Source organism: Colletotrichum fioriniae (assembly GCF_027942845.1).
Source record: "Colletotrichum fioriniae strain IMI 355084 chromosome Unknown scaffold_2, whole genome shotgun sequence".
Taxonomy (NCBI): domain Eukaryota; kingdom Fungi; phylum Ascomycota; class Sordariomycetes; order Glomerellales; family Glomerellaceae; genus Colletotrichum; species Colletotrichum fioriniae.
Genome location: NW_027076838.1, coordinates 556,969 through 576,570, shown reverse-complemented (window position 1 = coordinate 576,570; position 19,602 = coordinate 556,969). Strand labels below are relative to the sequence as shown.

Below are 19,602 nucleotides of genomic sequence, written 5' to 3'. Positions count from 1 at the left end.
GCGCGCAAGGGAACTCGGGAAGGCGGTCCCTGGGAAAAGTGTCGTGCAGCAAATGGGTGCGGGATTGTGAGCTGGGTTGAGGCAGGAATGTTGAAATGGCTGGTCTGAAACAATAACAACAACAAGTAGCTACCGTACAACTCTTTGGTTTCGATGTTTTTTTTTTCGGTCTGACCCAAAAAGCTGCGACGCCCTTGCGGAGAATAGGGAAGGAAGTGCAAGAAAACAAGCAACCCGACTCAAGGGAGATGTGATGCTTCAAGGGCGGACAAGACAATTGCCGGAGTCTATTGGGAAGATGAGGTAAAAGGAAGGTATTGCGAAAGCGCAAAGGAGACCGAGTGACGGTGTTTTTGTATGGTTTGCTGTGTGTTTTGCTCCAAGCGGTCAATATGGGGCCGGCCCAAAACAGCAAGGGTCGGTTGTTGTTCCCTTAGCCTTCTGTGCAGTGTGGCGCCCCCCAAGTAGCCCCCCTGCACCACAGCGACCGCTGTGCTGTGGTGTATTCTGGCCCTGCTCATCCAGTCTTGTGCTGGCTGCCGGGCTGCCAGGTTCGTTGTCACGACAACCTGCCAGGGGGAGCACTGACCAAGTGCGCCTCCTGACGGATGGATCGAACCGTCCCATTGGCTCACAACGCCTGAGGCAAACGCACCCGCCTCAGATCCCGCTTAGCTTACCACCGAGACTACCACCTTACCGTGGGTAAACAGGTACCAAGTATCTTCCCTTTACCATGGAAACTAAACCCTTTGCAGCATCTGACGGCTGTTAACCACCGCTTGCGCAGCCCATGCGCAAAAGAAATGCCCCCTTCCCTTCTCCAGGTTCCATCGGATTATTCCAACAATAACAAACCATCAAGGCACATATGATGGGCAACCGTCTCCGCATGAACTCGTTCTAGGCTTCCCAGGTTGCTTATCGGGCGGCATTGCATCAGACAACATGTGCTGCTGCACCAGCCGCCAGGGCAACCCCACGTTGCGCGTCTCCTCCCTCTGTGGACTCTTGAACTGTGGACTGCCTACCTTCTCGTCTACGAATACGGGATAGGTATGGAACAACACACACATCATCCATCCCAATGGAACCAATAGAACATGTGTTCAAGTCAAAGAGGTCACCAAGTCACCTTGGGGACGGCCCGAGAGCCCTTGTGCGTGTGCGTTGGCTACATTGCTTGATTCTGTCGTGTGTCACATTTGACCCTAGAATGAGATGCCGCCGTGGAAACAAGCCCGTGGAATGGCGGGGCACTTTGCTACGTGCTACGCAGTCACACTATCCTCTTTTTTCCTCGGTCCTCCAAGGTTTGTGCTCACCTCATGTTTCCGTCCCGCTGTCCCGCTCATTGTTTGGTTTCTTCAAAGTACGGAGCAAGGTACGTCACTTTGTAGGCAAACCTGTGTTTGCCGGCCGGACAGGAATTTCTTGCGCCGCCAATGACGATTTTGCCTTCTTTCTCTGCTTCGTCTCAAGTTCCTTTTCCGAAAGATTTCCATCTACTCCACCACAGAGCCGCCGCGACAGCGCAACAGCGACGGGGCTTTCCCATTCCTGTCCGCCTTACCTCACTTACCTAAGATAGTCGACCTATCTATCTATCTATCTATCTCGATTTCACCCCTACCCCTCCATCCACATCCCACCTCCAAGCGCAAAACGCTCCCCCAGCGCCAGAAATCCCCAACCATGGCTGTCCACAACACCATTGACCAAGAGTTCCCCTGCTCATTGTAAGCCGCCTTACTCAGATCCCGCATGGGCCCCCTTTCTTCTTCTCGTATTGTACCGAAAGCTGAGACAATCGAAACGATAGAACAATCAACATCCCCTTCCCGACCCCGCGCCTAGCCACCGTCGCGCACAAAGCCCTCGTCGTCGACCAAGAACTGTCTCCCCTCGTCCGCCGCACATTTTCCATCGACTCCGACTCACCGAGCGATGCCGGCGCCGGCGCCGACGCCGACGCCGCCTCCGTCCTTCGCGTACACTACAAAGCCACCACGAACCGCATGCTTCGCGTGGCCGTCAATGGCCTGATGGAGAGCCTGAACCTCGTTGTCGAGGTCATGGAGGAGTTGGACGTTGATGTTCTGGAACACAATCGGGCCTCTTCGCAATAAGGGGATCGAAAAAAAGAGGAAGAGTGTGAGAGAGAGTGAGTAATCAAGAGGAGGAAAGAAGAGAACGATTGCTACTCGAAGCATGGTGATTAGCAAGGAGCAAAAGAAGCTTCCGCTGAAAATATGGGATAAGAGAGCGGAAACGCAGTCGCACGCGACGGGAAGCGAAGACGGGAAACGATGCATCATGACTTCATGTTTTACATTTTTTGTGATACCCTAGAGTACATAGCCACATGATATGTGACATGATAACAAGGTGCCAATACTCCCTCTGTCGAGCTCTAGTCTAGATTTTGCTTCTAGATTCTCCTGAGCCTAATACCTTAGCATCAGGCGTGTGCCTGTGGTGACCCCTGAATGCGGCCAGATACATCCAAAGTGGCAGGACATACTTCCTAACGGCTATACAATTCCAGATGTCCCTCTATGCCCTCTCAATTATTAATTCATATATCATGCCCGCCCAGCCTCTTGATCGATAAGTTGTCTCTGTAGCCCTCAAGACCATCATTATTTATGCGCTCGTCTAGCTCTTCACCGTCTCCTTCTGCTCCAGAGACTTTTCCTTGAGCTCCAGCTTCTTCTCCGCCTCTTCGGCTCGCTTGTTGGCATCGGCAACCTCCTGCTTGAGCTGCTTAATATACTCAATAGCCAGCTCAACGGTGCTGGCCTTGCTGTTCGGCGCCCCTCCAGCCTTGGCCTCTTTTTCCCTTTCTTTCCTCTCTTCGCTTTCGCTCTTGGTCTCCTTTGGCGGCTGCGGTAGCAGCGTCGCAATCTCCTGTAACGCCGAGTTGATTCGGTTGCGGCGGCCCTGTTCCGCAATCTTGTGGGAAGTGCGTTTTGATGTGAGGTTGGTTGACAGTTCGCTGGGATACGTCACACCGGGCACGGTATTGCCCTCAAGGATGTTCTGGTAGTTGGACTTTGACATTAATAGACGAGATGCCGTGTCTTCGGCGGACATGCCACCGGGGGTTCCTGGTAGAAGCGGCTTGATGCTAGGAGATATTCTTGGCCGCAACGCAGGCGATACGTGTACCGAGCTCACGCTTCCCCTCTTGCTTTGGCTTCCCCTGGCCAACAGTTTGGGCGTTTTCCGCGCCGATGGACCTGAAGACCCAGGAGCAAGGTTCGGGCTCGCGCTCGCTGACGCCGCAGCGGTGGGTTTGGCAAATACAGGGGAAGGGAGCGGCTGGAAGGAAGAACCCGTAGCCGTGCCAGGGTCCAAAGGCGATTGAGTCGGCGTTGATGTGTCCAGTCTAGGGGGTTTCGTTTTTGAAGAAGAAAAGTTTACGGACTCGGGCAACTCGAACGATTCGATGTGGTCTGATGGGCCTAGATCGAGAGGATTTGATGAGGCGGAGTTGTTTGCGCTGGAAGCAGGGAGCTTCATGAGAGAAGCCGGGGTGGCAGGAGACGGCTTCCCTTGAACGTGAACTGGAATCGCAGGATGAGGCTGGGGCTGAGGTTGAGGTTGGATAAAGGGTGATTTGCTCGATTGCTTCTGTTGCGGAAGAGGCGGCGGGGGCATATCTGACAGGTTCTCAGGCGACACTGACGCATTTTCAGACTCCTCGCTGCTCATCGGGGCTGGCAGAGCCGTCGAAGGAAGCATCTGATCCAACCCATCCTCGTTCACCTCGCGCATCTCCGAGAGAGCCTGTGATACCATCTTCGGCGTGGGCGTTGCCTTTTTGCGCTGGGGTTTTGAGATCGGCGACTGTCGCACACTAGATTTGGCCTTGGCTCTCGAGGCGTTGGTTTTGCGAGCCTTCTTTGATAAATCTACCACCGGCTGTTGCGTGGTTGTGGTTTCAATGTCCATCTCGGCTGGTGAATTGTGGTTTGAGAGGGACGATCGGCGGTCGTAAAGCAGTCCCTGATCGCTTTGCGCGTGCAATGCCGGTGAGGTAAGAGGGCTGAAGTATGCGCCTGGAATTGTGAATCCGCCGGCTTCCATCTGGAAATGAGGATCCAACGGTGTTACAGCTGGTGAGACCAAGGGAGTGAAAGCCATCTACTACGTTCAGCTTAAGAGGTTCAGCGTACTGTGAGGGGGATCAACTCTTACATCTTGCTGCTCCTTCATCCTTTGATACCTGCTGCCAAACATGGGCGTCTGGCTTTGGTCGTTTGAGTAGAACTGGTTGCTGGCGGGCGGCATTTCGAGACTCTGGGGTGTAGGGGGAACAGCGTGTGTCTGGCTAGCGTAGTATGCGACCTGCTGTTCTTGTATCTGGCGATGTTGCTGTTGCATCCTTTGCTGCTGTAGGTACTGAATCTGGGCGTCGATTTCAGTAATGGCATCGGTTGACGTCGACGGGGGAATCATTTGAGTCTGTATAGCAGGGTGCGCGGCGGCCGTTGTCATGTTGATAAGCTGCGCTTGCATGGCAGAGGTGGTAGCTCCCATGAGCATGGATGTGTCGGTTCCTCCCATCTGAGTGTCGAGCTGCTCGCGACCAGGCTGATGCATGATGCCGGTCCCGTTGCCAGTCTGATAGTCGTTGAAGTCGAAAGGCATCGCATCGCTGAGGTTCCCCATCCCACCCAAGTCCAAGAATTGCTGAAACTCCTCATCGTGGCTTGGTGCCATGGCCGGGTCCTGGGGGTTCCAAGAGGCGGCGTCCATCATGGCTACACCGAAGGTTGCAGCTCTGGTTCGGAGAATTTCAAAGCCCGAATTGCAAATGGCGCTGTCGTGGGAACACCGTCGAGTCTTATGCGCTTCCTTTTTGCGGGATCTTGTTCGCAATAACCAGATCAATAAACTCGATTGGCGTGGTCGTAGGTCGATAGCGACAGTTGTTGGAGTATGTCGGGTCGAAGTAGGTGAGAGAGGCCCGGTAGGTTGCGCATAAGGCACGGCTTGTCGAGGGGTTCTGTTCGAGGTGCGTGGGGAACACGGGATGAAAATGTGCCGGGCGCAAAGTGTAGAGCGCAGTGCCTCGCGCCGAATGTATTCGGTGGGAGACTTCGCTCTCTCGATGCCAAAAAAAAAACTCTAAAAAAACTCGCTTTGGGTAACCTTTAACGGAGTGATGGACGAGGTTGAAAGATGGTATTGGAAACACGAAAACCTGTCTCTCGTGGTGGAGAGAGAGAGGCTGGAGAAAACGAGCCGACGGAGCTGAGGGACTGAGAGGCAGTGGCAGTGGCAGCGGCAGCGAGCAGATGATAATGGTGGGAATGGTGGGGGGAGACACACCTACTGCGTACATAGGTACTGTTAGTGCACTAGAGAAGGAGGTGGGACGGGGTCGCATTCAGATGGATGGATTGCCATTGGCAGCCGGTGAGTGGTTAATGAGCCCGTGGACACATTTTTTTTTGCGTACCTTGGACTGGCAGACCCAAGCTTTGCGTCGATAATCGACTGCTTCCTTGCCCAGGACAAGGATGACAAGTGAACTGGCCCGTGCCCGGCGCATTCATGCTTCCAAGGACTCCCCAGTACAGGGATTTTATTGTGTGGTTACTGTTGAGCTATCCGTAACTGCACTAGGTTTTTGTAAATTGGTCGAACCGACCGACACGCGGTTAAATTGGGAAACTGAAAAATACACAGTATGATAATCGTCACTCCCGTACTCAAGGACGCTACCCGAACCACCTTGCCGACGGCAACAAGTCATGTTGGCGGGTATTACCACCAGCGACTCTCGCGAGCACCTTCAGATCTCGGATCGTCAGCAGATCGGATGAGGTCACAGGACAAACCTGAGCATCGCTTCTATGAATACCCAATATAGCAGCCAGGTAAAGTATCTTTGCGCTAAAGGCGCAGTCGAAGATTGTTCGCTGCGAAACAGTTGCCCAACACGGTTTCATGTCCGATTACTTACCTACTGTCCGGGAATATCCGCCTTCGCATCAAGCACTGTCCGAACCCTCGGGCAATGCCCAGTGTAAACTACGAAGTAAACAAGCATTTCCTTACATCTAGTTAGACCATTCCATATCTCCGGAGACAACACCACGAGGATAATTACCTTAGGCTACTATACAGTTCCGCACCGCACTATGTATCTACTCCGTACACATCTTGACCAAGTTCTACTTGCCTGCCACTATCCCAGGGGTCTTTTGTCTGTGCTCAACCTGACCCTGTCCGACCTTCTCCACGAGACAAGAAACCTCTATTCTTTCAAGTTTCAACTGACAACAGTGGAGATATTACACTATTTCCAGATGGCCCCTCTCGGACTCGGAATGATTGTCGGGGGAAACCGTAACGTGCAATGGCTGGTATTTTCTCCCCAACCATCGCACTCACCCAGCCATCATCCCACGACTTCCCAGTCACGGTACTGGAGAGTTCAATAATTAAGACGGGACGAGGGGAGAAATTTTCTCACCCGATGTCTTTTACGGATTGGCGCTCCGATCACACCGAGGCCTTGAGCGAGAGATTAACTTAAAGTGGGTCCGGACCCTCATCGGCAACGGCGCCGGCGCCGCGCCACGCAAGTTCGTCGGAAGCGAGCTCGAGCTTTAACCGCTCCAAGCCCAAGACTCTCGCTGTTGCTTCCATACTAAGGAAACCTTGGGATGCCAAATGCCAGGTGAGGTATGGTACAACTTCCTAACCGCCCAGAAGAGTCAAGAGACATCCCCCAGCTAAGCCCATCACGACAGACGTCAAAACCGACAGCCCAGGCAGAGTGGCACTCTCTAGCCAGCAGGCGGAGTCATGTTCCACACTACGAGTTCGTGACTCGTGAGCTTGTCAGTTCGGGTCCCATCTCGGATCTCCGACTTCGATCCTGACAGGCGCTGTAGGCCCGTAGTGCGGTTATTTAATATCCAGCCCGGAATCGGTGCTGCACTGCCTGCAAGTCATGAGCGATTATGGGACCAGAAACGGGGTCAGACGAATAATGCAACCTGTCGCCTTTGGTTTAATTTGGATGACCGGTAGTTGGGTACTGCGGATTGACGTTAGGCCCGGGTTGCAGTCGTATTGGTCTCCCAAGTCCAGGGTCCAGTGAGATCGATGAAGAAGAACCTCGCCATCAAGGGATGTCCTTGTTGCTGGTTTGGGTTCTCACACGAGCTGCTCACGTTACCGAGCGACGGCTGGAGTTGCCCCCTCTCTGCATCTGCTCGCCCCTCTACGGATGCCTAGGTAAGTATTCAAAGTCACGTTGTAAGGATACTGTAATGGGGAACGGCGTTTGGTCTTTCTATCCCAAGAACCTCACCCAGGACCCTCTGGCAGGTGTCACGATGTATACCCACCTTGACCTCTGCTCTGTCTTAAGCTGTGATGGTTTGAAGATGAAAGAACTCTCTCACTCAACGCAGGCATAACCTCGAATGGAAGTCGTTAGGTAACGGAGGTTCTAGAACACCACCGTTAATGTGCCTCGTCGTGGGGGTTGAAGGGCGGGGGCCGAAGGTGCAGATTCCCGAGTGCAACCATAATTATGTCAGCTACTAGCACTTTGCTGCGCCACACCCGGACTTAGCTAAGCTTACTCCGCATCGCACTGCCATGTTGTGGCTAGAGAAGATGGGTTGGCCCAAGCTTAGGTTTGGTGGCTGGATATCACGTGAAGGCCCTCCTGACTCTCCATGTCGCGAGAGTGTCGCATAGGTACCGTACTTTGTGAATACATGGCTCGAACGACTGTCATCGCTGAATCATCCTTGCCATTCATGCCAAAAAAAGACCAGAGACGTCCGGTATGAGTAATGAAGACCTCTCGGAAGCGTTCATGCGGCAACCCAGGTCGCACAAAAGATATCGAGGACCTGTCATGGCTACTAAATGCTAGATGTAGTAAGTAAGAGCAGCCTGATGAGGGGAAGGAAATTGAAGAGTATCGTCAGAATTCATTAAGGGCATTATCGTCAGTAAAACAACATCTAAATGAATGGAAGCCAATATTTGTTCAAAACTCGATAATTTGGGCGAACAACTACGCAGTAGGTACGATGCACGAAAAGGTAGCTTGCTTGCTTGCTACCTAGCTGCTGCCCGCCGCTGCCCGCCGACCCACTACTTACTTGAGCGGGCTTACAGCTGAATGGTCGACGGGAAGCAAGCATTCGAGTGGGTGCTCGCTCGGTCTCACCCAAACGGCAAACCAAAACACTCCTTTCCCCTCAGCTCCCGCCCCCCTCCCTCCACTTCACCTTGTCGCTCCCTGTTCTCCAATTGTTCGGCCGCTTGCTTACCTTAGCTCTGTCCCGTCACGTCTCTGCACTCCTGGAGCTACCTTGCAGTACCTTATTACTATGGCACAAGCTCAACCATCTAAACCCGAAACCCAAAACACCATACACCTGTATACCCGCCCGGGCCCAGGTATATAATCCGATCTCCCAAGATCCTGTCACAATCCATTACCGACACCTGCCATCCCACGCTTAATTGAATCCTCGAATACCCCAACCATGAATTACGGTCATCAGCATCCCAATGGCGGCTACCATCCCATGCCGCCTGGTCATCCCGCGAACCAGATGCCCCAGCTTCCTCCCATGGGATATCCAGCACCAGCGCCTTTGCCATCTAACATGCCGCCCAATATGCCGCCCAACGGAATGCCCATGCAACATCAACATCACCAACCGCCTCCGCCCCCTCCAGCCCAGGCCCCTGTGCCAGCCTCCATTTCAAAAACGGATGATTTGGGTAGGAAATACGAGTACGTCGCGGGCTTCTTGCAAGGCACCAAAACACTTGGACTAACGATGCGATTGCCAGGCTCGTCGTTGTGCAGCAGCCTCAGCGAGCGCGAATGTGCGGATTTGGTGACAAGGTACGCTCATATATGCAGTTTCTACGACTCGCAAATCCCACTAACAATTCCCCCAGGATCGCCGGCCGATTACCCCTCCTCCGTGTATCAAGGTCGTCGTGCGAGATGCGAAGACTGGCCAAGAAATAAACCCAAAGTACGTGCGGCGCGACGAAACACGGCATCTTTGATTTGCTGTACTAACCTTGGCGGACAGCGATATCGATTCGGCCCATTACATTATTCAGGTTGACTTGTGGTCAGAAGATGGCACCCAAGAGGTGAACCTCGTCCGTCACTCTTCCAACACGGCTTCGATATCGACCACACAGCCTTACTCGTATACGGCGCTGCGCGAGGACCCCATGAACCCACCGCCAGCACAGCCTTACCAAGATATGCAACCTTACGGATCAGCGCCCATGGGATACGGGCAACAACCGCCGCCGCCCCAGCCCCAGCAGCATATGATGCCAGGCTACGGCATGGCAGCTGGATCCAACTATCCTCGTGAGTCTCCCGACGACGTGATTGCTCTGTTCTTCTAACGTACTGACTCGCGGTGCAGAATACCAGTCAACCAATTCTCGGTTTGCGCCGGCAACTCAGTACTATCCGCAACACGCCAACCCCGGCCCAGTGCCCTCACAGGCGGATATGGCGTACGGCCACCGCCAGTCGCTATCCATGGCAGCGAGCCAGCCCCAAGGAATGTTTACGAGAAACATCATTGGGAGCGTGAGTTCTAGTGCCTTCCGCCTCAACGACGTAGACGATCAGGTCGGTGTTTGGTTCATCATGCAAGACCTGAGCGTAAGGACCGAAGGCCACTTCAGGTGAGTTTCTCTACGCGATCCGATAACTCAGTAGCATGACTAACCCGACACTCCCAAGATTGCGCTTCTCGTTTGTCAACATCGCAAAGCCCCCAGGCGCGACCAACCCGAACGGATCAATGGTGAACCAGCACAAAGCCCCGATCCTCGCTGCAACTTTCAGCGACGCTTTCCAGGTCTACTCGGCCAAGAAATTCCCCGGCGTCTGCGAGAGTACTCCCCTCAGCAAGTGTTTCGCAACGCAGGGCATCAAGATCCCCATCAGGAAGGAGGGTGCCGCAGACGGGAAGAAGGGCGGCGACGATGACGACGAGGCCTACCAGTAGCGCACAGAGGCGAACGATTCGGCGCACCCCGTACGTGTGTTTCGTCCCTTGAAATCAAAGGGGCCTGGAGTTTAGGAGATGTAATATCACAGCATAAGGATACAGTACGCAGAAAAATGGCGTATTGGACGGTCACGTCACTGTGGTATGCAATATGATATTTTCCCGGTCAGTGGGAGTTTTTGCAAGCAAGGCTTGTAACTTGTATTAATGCTCAATTGGATTATGTTCCTTCGTTAGCGCCAGCATGAGAAAATCAAAGAAGTTCAACAAGGCGAGATGGGATTTGCATTATGTCTGCCGCCTGAGAATCGTGCCGAGGAAGTTGGAATAAGCCCTCATTATTCATATGAAAGCACCACCAAAAAAAACATTCTACTGTAAGCCTGTGAGGCAGGCCCCCCTGTAAGATACAGGATCAGGATTCGAGTGGGAAGTCCGGTCCGTCACGCCCAGCGGCCCAGATCTCCCTCCGCCCACATTCCGACTCGGCCGGGTAACGTTCGCTAGCTTCCGCGTCCCTTTTTCTGGGCGGGGTCGTTGTCCTAAGAGAGAACGCATGCTGCGCACCTAACTTTGGAAGGGGGGAAGAGGGAACGGGGAAGGGGAAAAGTAGGCAGGCAGAAAGCTTGTTATATTGGTAGATCTGGTCGGATGGCGGAAATCGAGGGGAGATATAGAGTAGCTGGGAGCCAATATCCCCAAGGCACTCTTGACAATCTAGTAGTTCGAAACGTTTCAATGTCTTCTACATGAAGAGTAAAGGCTATGGGTCCAGCCTATTCGAAATCACCTATCGACTTTGAAATGGTCAGAAACACTTTCACGAGGTATACAAAGCACACCAAAAAAAATACCATCTCGCACACAACAAGCAAGAAGGCAACGCCCAGGCTTTGGCTCCTTTTGATAATTCCGACACATTGTCTCCCATTTGGATATTGAAAGCCTACAAAAATTGATGCCTGCAGTTCTGACTGCAAGGCAACTCCAACGCCGTATCACGCCCTGCCCTGCCATTTCCTTCCCTTTGCGGGACTTCTCGACTGAACGACGCTCCAACACTCCCAAAAGCCTTTTTCATTGCTGAACCTCCCTTCTTCTGCTTCCTCTCTCGGGAGTAGCAAAGCCACTGTGGACATGATATCAGCTGTATGATTCGCATTCCGTCCGTCAAAACCTCGTTGTGTCACCTGTATCAAACGCCATCTCTCGTTTCCATCTCGAGCAAGAAAAAAGTAAAGACAAAAGGGAAACAAGTCATGGTGGAGAAGGAAGGGGGAAGAGGTGTACACATCGAGGGTCATATCCACCAATGACCCCCCTGAACGAATCCCTGACTTCACTCTCAAGTGGAATAAAGTCGTGGGACAAGCTTCTGCCCTCCTTTCATGAGCAATAATACATGCCATGGGGATTGGTCCATCCCGGCTCAATTGGTTTTTTGAGCGTTCAAGCCTTTGTCAACGCACACGTGCCTGACTGCACGCAGACATCAGCCTGGCCATGGGTGAAGAAATTCAATCATCTTGAGTACTTTTGGTAACGCCAGCTGTGCATGTGCTGAGGCTCTATGAATCGGCCAGTTTCGCAAAGTGCTTGGACCAAATCCAACCGACTTGATCGTCAGGGTCATCTTGGTTTTTGGCAAGCCATAGCTCGCCCTTCTCAGCAATAACATCAAAGATCTATGAGAAAGGTTAGTTTGGCAGCTCTGAACACACGCAGACAATGCTAGGAGTCATGTACTTACCTCACCGGCTTGGTACGTAAGATACGGGTAGCCAGCCTCATGCTTTGTTGTTTCGATATTGAACTCGAATAGCGATGCAGCCAGCCAAAGGATATTGTATCCATTTCCAGCTGGGGTGCGCTCACGTGACGATGCTCGTGAGGATCTTTGGCCTTCCTCAACTCCATCTGGCATTGGCAGTGCTGAATGGAACAGGCCAGAGAAGCGCCTGGATTCATTGCCCGCATGCTGGGACTGATGTGACGGATTGGAGTCTCTTCTGTTGTTTGATGTCGATTCCGAGCTCTGTCTCGGGAGACCATTGGTTTCATAGCTTCGACCAGTGCCAGGCCGAGTGCTGGGCGGCGGAGCAATTGCACGGGGCACAGGCGATTGGTCCCCCGTAACTGGAGAGGCAGACACTGAAGGTCGCTGCGCAGTTGCACCGGCGTAATAGTCTCGGTAGTAGAACTGATGGGGACTGAGTGGTGTAGTGCTTGGCGACAGAGTGAACTGGCCACTGTGGCGCTTGGCAAAGTCTGGTGTCGGTAACATCGGGGCATGATCACCATTGACTGATAAGCCTCTGGCTCGCGGAGATGATATCTCAGCTGGCCGGGGTCGGTGCTTAGTCGTGACATCGTCGGTGCTCGCTGTAGTAGATTGTGACGTCCTTCCTCTGTATGCAGGGTTCAGGATCCCAACATTGGCAAATAGTTCCTGCGCGTACTTGTAGTCCCGTTGGAAAGCAGAGACAATGTCGGGAACCTCTGGCGGCGGCCCCGTCTCTCCGGTGACTTTCTTGACCTTTTCCACCCAAATGGAGTACCAGTTTGCCTGAATGTTGACGAAGTTGCCCAGGCAAATGTTTCCAATCCTCTCTGTCAAGGCAGACAACTGAGGGAGCTCCTTCTTAAGGGTCTCGTTGAGGGCGTCGTACTGTTCCACCAATTCCTTAAGTCTGACGTCTACCGTCTTTCCGCCTTTCTTGATTTGTTCTGCTCTCTCATAGTCAAGCCGTCTCTTTGCACGTTTCTTCATTGCCAATGAGGGGTTACCATAAGCTTTGATCACATGCTCGAATGGCTCAATGACATGCTTGCGAACCTGCTGGAGCTGCTTGGGTGTTAGTGTGTGAAGCATGGCTTCTTGAACAGATTACTCACATGATCTTCTAGGGCAATCTTCTCGATGTCTCTCATCGAGACATTGAATTGCACCCATTTGCTCTCCAGCTCCGGATAGCTGCCAGGTTGGAGACGCATGACAAGCTCCATGGCGGATAGGTACTGCAAGAACTCGTGCACATAGGCGCTGACCTGTCGGGTGTAGAATTCCACATCTCTGAGAACAACTTGTAGCCGAAGGTAGTCGTCGCCAAATTTCTCATGGAGCTTGGCGTATACAGCATCTTCGGGAATCTTCGAACTTGCAGCCTGAAGCTTATCGACACGTTTGCCAAAGGCTCGAGCAAATCCAGCCTTGACATCGGATTCCTTTCTCTTGCGGCCAACAATTTGCCCCACAAGCTCGAAGTTCTTCTTCGTCTTATTAATCTCGACAATTGCCAACTCCAGGGTTTCCTTGGCTGACAACAGCTCGGCTCGGTCTGGATGATCCTCGGGCGTGTGTCGCAGAAGCTCATGGATGAGATTAGGATACTTTGTGATTCGCTGCATGGGCTTGATGAGAAGAGAGTCCAGGTCCCAGGCTGCAGTCAGGTCCTTGGCCACTTCATTACACTCATTGAGCCAGACCTTCACAGTGGGGTCTTGCTGGATCTGAATTAAGCGTTTGGCCGCATGGTCGCTGTTTCTGAGGAAGCCCTCATGCGCCAATCTCATCTGTTCAATATGCTTCTTGAAGAGAGGACCCAGCGATGTAGCTCTATCGTTGTCATCCCCGAGTTCGGGCGCCACTTGATTCGTGGACAAGTTTCCAGTCTGTTCTGAAGCAACCGAGTCCTCCTTCGGCAAAGGTGAACGCCTGCCATGGGGTACATAGACAGTGCAAACAGCTTCCTTTAGCTGAGCACAGAACATGGTGTGGAAGGTGATAATCTCGTCGGTATTTCTGAAGATGAGCTTGATGGTTTTGTCATCCAGTCGTGGACAAGCTTCGGCAGTGCCCTTGTAGATCTCTTCCACAATGTTCATGTCCCTTACAAAGACCATCTCGGTGTCGACGAGTTCTCTGATGACGTTGCGTCGTTGCACTAGGCGGTGCTTTTCTTTTCCGATCGGTCCGTCTTTCTGACTGGGTGTTGCTGTCAACTCGACCGGAGTCTGGCCGCCGAGAGAATACTCCCTGGTTTCGATCGACATGTGGTCTATGGATTGGGTAGTCGAGACGGGACGCGATACATCTTCGCTCTGACGCCGAGAAGAGCCCGCAAGGGTACTTCCGGGAAGTGTGTCGGCGTAGATGCTGCTAGCTGCCGTTCGCCTGTCGCGGACTCGTGTAGACGCAGGGACTGGTGGAGGCTCGTGTTCTGGCCGCGGTAAGGTAGGATCTACCTTCCGGGCTGGGAAGTGACTCTCATCGATATAAGGAACCGAGAAACCATCTCCAGTATCCAACTCCGGCAGCTGATGAATGGTCGCACGGTTGGACGGCTGAGCGGCTGCTGTATCCGATGGCGCAAAGTCAGGGCTGTAATGTTCACTCTGCCGGGCGGACGAGTCTCTGCTAGAGCCCGATCCAAAGGTCGACTCGGATGCATAGGGCGGCTTGGGGATTGGGAGGACATCGTCGAAGGCCGAGATCCTGTGGTGGATAGGTTCATCGCTGTCGACCGAGAAATCAGTCCATGCGGATTGTTGGCTGGTCCGGTTCACAGTCGCATGCATGGAAGGAACCATCAGGCTGCGGGACGTGTCGGGAGTTTGCTGGCTTTCGAGGCTTGTTTTATGAGGATCATCTTGCGGATCGGAGGACTCGCAAGTAGATGCTCGTTGAGACGAATCATTGTCCTTGTGGTGCTCATTGTAGAAGTCTTCAGGCTTCTCGAGGGTGTCGCTCGCTGATCCCAAATCCTTCTCCGTATTGTGGTGGAAGTAAGACACATCACACACGGACCCATCCATATCCCCCATTTGACTCTGATCGTCAAAGTCATCATACGACTCCATTCTTGGGAAAGGAATTGTTTCCTGTCTAGGAGAGTCATATTCAGATTCCCGCCTGAGAATTTTGACTGTTGTTTCATATGGTGGGCTCGAGAATGGAATTGGCTCGTATTCAGACATCGGCCGCGAGCTGGCGAACGCACCAGGAACGGCCGGTTCATCGAAATCGCTTCTCGTCGGGGTCGGTTCAGGCGATTGATGGGAAGACGTTGGTTCCAACGAGATCTTGATCGAAACCGCGTCGTCCCCTGCGGACTCATCCTCGAATGGGTAGTGGTATTCCGCTTTTTCCGGTGTGGGCAGTCGTGGCTCTTCCTCGGCTTCGGCCTTCTCCAGTGCTGACGGCGGGGGCTGCTCTTCGACTTCGGCAGTCTCGGCCACCAAATGTAGCTGGATTTCATCGGGCTCGTTCTCCTCGGGGGTTGGCGCACGTCGCACTTCTTCCAGTTCAGCCTGCTCGTGGTTGCCGTCGGCTTGAATAATCGTCAATCCGAGCCCAGTAGGAGGTTGCGCGGGCTCTAGCTGCACAGGTGGAAGTTCCTGTGGCTCATTATCAAACTCGGTAGTCTCCGAAGTGGCCGAGATTGCGGATTGCGGGATATCTTCTTCTCTCTCAAAAGGAGGGCTCAAGGCCGGGAAACTGCCCGGGATGCCCAGCGTGGGGGAGTCTGCAGCTTGAGGCTGAGGCGGAGAGAGGGAAACGATGGGTGGCAATATCGTCGAAATCGTTAGTGGCTGAGGCGATTGCGCAGGTGATGGAGGCTGCGCCGACGGTTCCGGTGCTGCTGCAGAAGGTTCCTCCAACGGCTTCTCAAAGGTTTCGCTGTGATCCACTGGAGGCGATTCGGCTTCAATCGGCGGGACCGGCGGAATCTCTTCCTCCTCAGTAGCAGCAGATTCTTCGTCCTTCTTGCGTTTCGCCGCTGCCTGTTTTGCATCCCGCACCTGACTGTCGCGGATAGACTTAGTATACGCCAGTCTGATGTGTTCGCGCCGTTGCTCAAAGTCAATAGGGCCCACAGAGATCTTTCGTCTTCTAGTCGTTGATCCATCGGGCTTCAGAGACTGCTTCGGCGGGGGCTTATGCGGCGATTTAGACCTGTCAACGGCTTTCAAGCGCGAACTTGCCGTGGTGGCTGTCGATACAGACTGCCGGGGTCGTGAACTGCGCAGTGGAGGAGATAGCTTCGGAGGTGGTGCTGCCACATACGCAGTGAGGCGGGTGTTGTTATTCGGGGTCACGAGACCTCGAGGCGCAGGTTTCCGTCCGGGCGTCGCTTGAGTAGGTGTTTTCGCTCGCGTAGGTGTCTTGGCACGATTAACAGGTGTAGTTGTCCGAGTTGTCTTACTTGTGGGCGGCGGGCGCTTGAAAGTCGACGGAGAGTTAGCTCTGGAGCTTTCCCGTGTTGACGGCGGACTGTTCGAATCGCTCGAGGTGGCCAACTTGCGTACAGAAACCGGAAGGCGCGATGTAGGTGATGCTGCTCGGTCAAACTGCTCGACCTCTGCCATTGGTCGTGATGCAAAAGCCTTCCTCACCAGGGGCGCTCCAGCCTTTGACGCGGCCACATCACTATGTGCCCGAACATGACCTCTAGCGTTAGGGGCCGAACGTCCCGCTGAACTATTCGACTGTGTTGTTGCGGCTCGGTACCAGTCAGTGGGTGAAGCCGGCTCGACGAGGTCAGGATCGGATTTCGTCCTTTGGTGGAGCTTAGCCACATGTATACTGGACTCTGAAGTCCGCCGCGGTCTTGAGCCCGAACCCTCGATTCCGAATCCTACGGCTGAGGTATCACGCTGTTCTGGTAGGATTTCGCCGAAAAGCAGACCGGGCGCTCTCGGAGAAGAGGGGGGTAAAGAAGGTGACTTGTGCTGCAGGTTTGTCATAGATTTGGATGCGTGTGCAATGCCCGTAGCTGAAGTCGTATTCCGCGGCTTGGCGATACGACTGGCGAAAGATTGCGAATTGTTTGACAACTGATCCTCGGCGACGTATTTCGTTCGTTGCGTTCGAGTGGCCGTTCCTCTGCTAGTGTCAGGTGTCAGTTCACGGTTCGTCGAGGCCCTCAGTGTAGAGTATGATGTTGACCCGCTTCCACTCGGTGTGGTTTTGTCGATATTTGTCGCGGCTCTGGTCGGTCGAATTGGGACGCCTCGCACAGGGATTCTGGGCATCGAAGGAGCTGGGGACGAGGTCTGCTGATCGAATCTCTTGGTCAAGTCCTTGACGCTCGGCTTGCGGTTTGTGTTTGTTCTAGGGGCGCCAATTGGGGGTTCGACAGGAGCAGAAGCAGATCGCTGCGAAGGGCGCAAGGGCGTACGGCCTGCAGGAGCCGGCGGGTGCTTTGGATCTTTGCCATTGCCGTTTGGCCGCATGGCCGGATTCTCGCGAGCTCGAGATACGGAGGTCGCCATGTAGTCGTAATCTGAAGAAGGGGTTCGTCGATGATGATTTGACGACTGTACGCCTCGGTAGCTTCGGTAGAAATCATCCGGGTTTACTGAATCGTGATCATGACCAGCGGCGGCGAAAGCCCCAGCCGTGTGTGCGGCAGAGGCATCCAAGTTCTCGAGAGCGAAGGCGTTGACAGTGGGGCTGCTAGGGATGTAATGGCGATGGGATTGCTGAGAGGGGGTCTGGGATGAACGGTGGTAACGATCGGAATCGGAATCTAGGTCGAAGTCGGAGTCGTGATGGTCGTAGTGGGAGTCAAAGTTGGGTTGACGATGAAGTTGGTGAGGGTACTGAGGAGGAGAAGCTAGAGGTTGCGGTTGGTGGTGCTGGAGATGAACCTGGCGTTGCACATTGAGCGCAGGTGCCAGGCGGTCCTCGTCTTCTGGACTGCCAGCTTCCATTGTGGCCTGAACATCAGTCAGGCGTGTCGGGTGGACTGGGTCGTCAAGAATTCCATAGACCCATGCAGGCTGTGTGGGATGTTTGGGTTGGGAAGCATTGATGTGTTGGCCTGCAAGCTGAGTGGGCAGCGACAGTTTGGAGAGGCGACGGGCAGTCCCTGGTTGGAGAGCGTTGGCAGTGTCCAGGGCCTATCGACAGCAAATCTTAATGCATGGATGGGTGGCCGCCGCAGGAGCAGGCCGTGAGTGCAGTGCGACTTTTTGCTCTGTGGGGGTTTTATGGAGATTGGATACTTTTGCTGGAGTCGAGACGAAGAGAGATCTGCAGGTGCTTTTTCCGCGATTGTGTTAATTTTGTCTCTTCCCGGGGGGGTCTTGTGGTGAGGTGGTGAATCGGACGCAACGAGATGGGATGGCAAGAGCGAGGTTGGAATGGTGGGAAGGTAAAAAGGCAAGGGCAACCAACGGGAAAGGTGAGGTCAAGATAGGTCTGGTTGGTAGGTAATTAGGCAGGTAGGGAGAGGCAGAGAGAGACGTAGGCGCACGCGTGCACGCACACTCACACTTGCACACCACAGATTGCCTTTTTAGCGTACTGAGCAAGTGCGAAGCGGGAAGGCACGAGGAGGATACCGGTACACTTCTCCCTCCGCGCTAATATGTGAGTGAGGAGGCAGATGGGGGGGAAGAGAGGAGAGGGGCCGGAGAGGTGTGTCGCCTACCTCGAGATACCTGAGGTGGTGTGGCGTGGTGTATGTGTAGTGGAAAAGCGAGAAGGAGCCGTCGTCTGCATTGATAGTTATTAGCTCCTACCTCGAAAAGACACTCGTTGACGATGGGCAGGAGCCTTGCAGGATATGAAATGGCACAGGGAAGGAACGAGGAGCAGCATTAGCGCAGTGCCTCTCATTCTTGCGACTGCACCAAAATCGCAAAATTACCAGGCAGGTGTAAGTTTGGGTCGGCACGGCACGTAATCACCCCGTCTGCACCTGCGTCTTTTGCAATAAGCGAGGCCAAAAAAAAAAAAAAAAAAAAGTCTCTGGTTATTGCAAATTCATTAGCTACCTGTGGGAAGGAGCGGACGAGCATCCGTAGGTAGTGTACGGAGTATGCGCGGTATGCAGTCAGGTCGTGGTCAACGGGATGAGCTGAGACGGCAAGTGGGGATCATAGATGCGAAAGGTAAAGGTATCGTCCAATCGGTCAAGATGAATGCGCTACGGTCAGAGTGGCAGCCGGGACAAGATGGAAAGCAAACAGGATTGGATCATTGGACGTCGCGTGCAAGGTACGGAGCACGAACTGGTCGGGCAGCTTGGCAGTAATTCGTATGTCAGGGAGGGGAAACTGCCCAGGTATTCCTTCCAGAGGAGAAGGAGACGGGAAAGAAAGGGAGGGGATGATGGCAGGTGCTAGATTCAGTTCGGTAGGTCTGTCCGGACACTCGGGAAAGAGGGAGCGAGACCCGGGCCAGGGTCCGGGAAGGCGTAAGGGGGGTCGTCTCTGCACACAATCTGGGACTGTCACATAATACTTAATCAAGTGCATGTCTGCCTCATGGATCGAGAGCAATGGTCACCAAAGCCTAACGAACATGAATAGCGCTGCTGGCATCGATAGAGACAAAGTAACTTCATGTGGTGGAGAGTGAGAGAGAGAGAGAGAGAGAGAGAGAGAGAGGGGGGACAGAAAGACAAAATTGACTGCAACTTCTAGGTTCGCATCCAGGTTCAGATTCAGGTACGGATGAAAGTATGTACTTCTCGACCAAATCGCATCAGAACCACGGAGCAAAAAGGACAAAACAGCACAAGATACTACGGATGCCCGGCGTCTG

At 53.5% G+C, this 19,602-nt stretch overlaps 5 protein-coding genes across 5 annotated transcripts; 3 read left to right on the top strand and 2 right to left on the bottom strand.

The window, feature by feature from the left end:
• Positions 1–1,695: 1,695 nt before the first annotated feature.
• Positions 1,696–2,129, top strand: N0V96_001998 (uncharacterized protein; the record flags this gene model as incomplete). The annotated part of the gene is made up of 2 exons (XM_053195093.1): positions 1,696–1,739; positions 1,823–2,129. The coding sequence occupies 2 exons, from the start codon at positions 1,696–1,698 to the stop codon at positions 2,127–2,129; spliced, it is 351 nt and encodes a 116-aa protein (XP_053047364.1).
• A 529-nt stretch (positions 2,130–2,658) lies between these two features.
• On the bottom strand, positions 2,659–4,764 carry N0V96_001997 (uncharacterized protein; the record flags this gene model as incomplete). The annotated part of the gene is made up of 2 exons (XM_065756402.1): positions 2,659–4,149; positions 4,204–4,764. The coding sequence occupies 2 exons, from the start codon at positions 4,762–4,764 to the stop codon at positions 2,659–2,661; spliced, it is 2,052 nt and encodes a 683-aa protein (XP_065614771.1).
• Positions 4,765–8,534: 3,770 nt separating this feature from the next.
• N0V96_001996 (uncharacterized protein) lies at positions 8,535–9,429 on the top strand (the record flags this gene model as incomplete). The annotated part of the gene is made up of 2 exons (XM_065756401.1): positions 8,535–8,902; positions 9,099–9,429. The coding sequence occupies 2 exons, from the start codon at positions 8,535–8,537 to the stop codon at positions 9,427–9,429; spliced, it is 699 nt and encodes a 232-aa protein (XP_065614770.1).
• Positions 9,430–9,538: 109 nt separating this feature from the next.
• Positions 9,539–10,043, top strand: VEL2 (Velvet complex subunit 2; the record flags this gene model as incomplete). Its single annotated transcript, XM_065756400.1, has 2 exons — positions 9,539–9,717; positions 9,776–10,043. 2 exons carry the CDS (start codon positions 9,539–9,541, stop codon positions 10,041–10,043), a joined length of 447 nt encoding a protein of 148 aa, XP_065614769.1.
• A 1,571-nt stretch (positions 10,044–11,614) lies between these two features.
• On the bottom strand, positions 11,615–17,762 carry N0V96_001994 (uncharacterized protein; the record flags this gene model as incomplete). The annotated part of the gene is made up of 4 exons (XM_065756399.1): positions 11,615–11,731; positions 11,797–12,773; positions 12,834–12,891; positions 12,942–17,762. The coding sequence occupies 4 exons, from the start codon at positions 17,760–17,762 to the stop codon at positions 11,615–11,617; spliced, it is 5,973 nt and encodes a 1,990-aa protein (XP_065614768.1).
• Between the last annotated feature and the right edge of the window lie 1,840 nt (positions 17,763–19,602).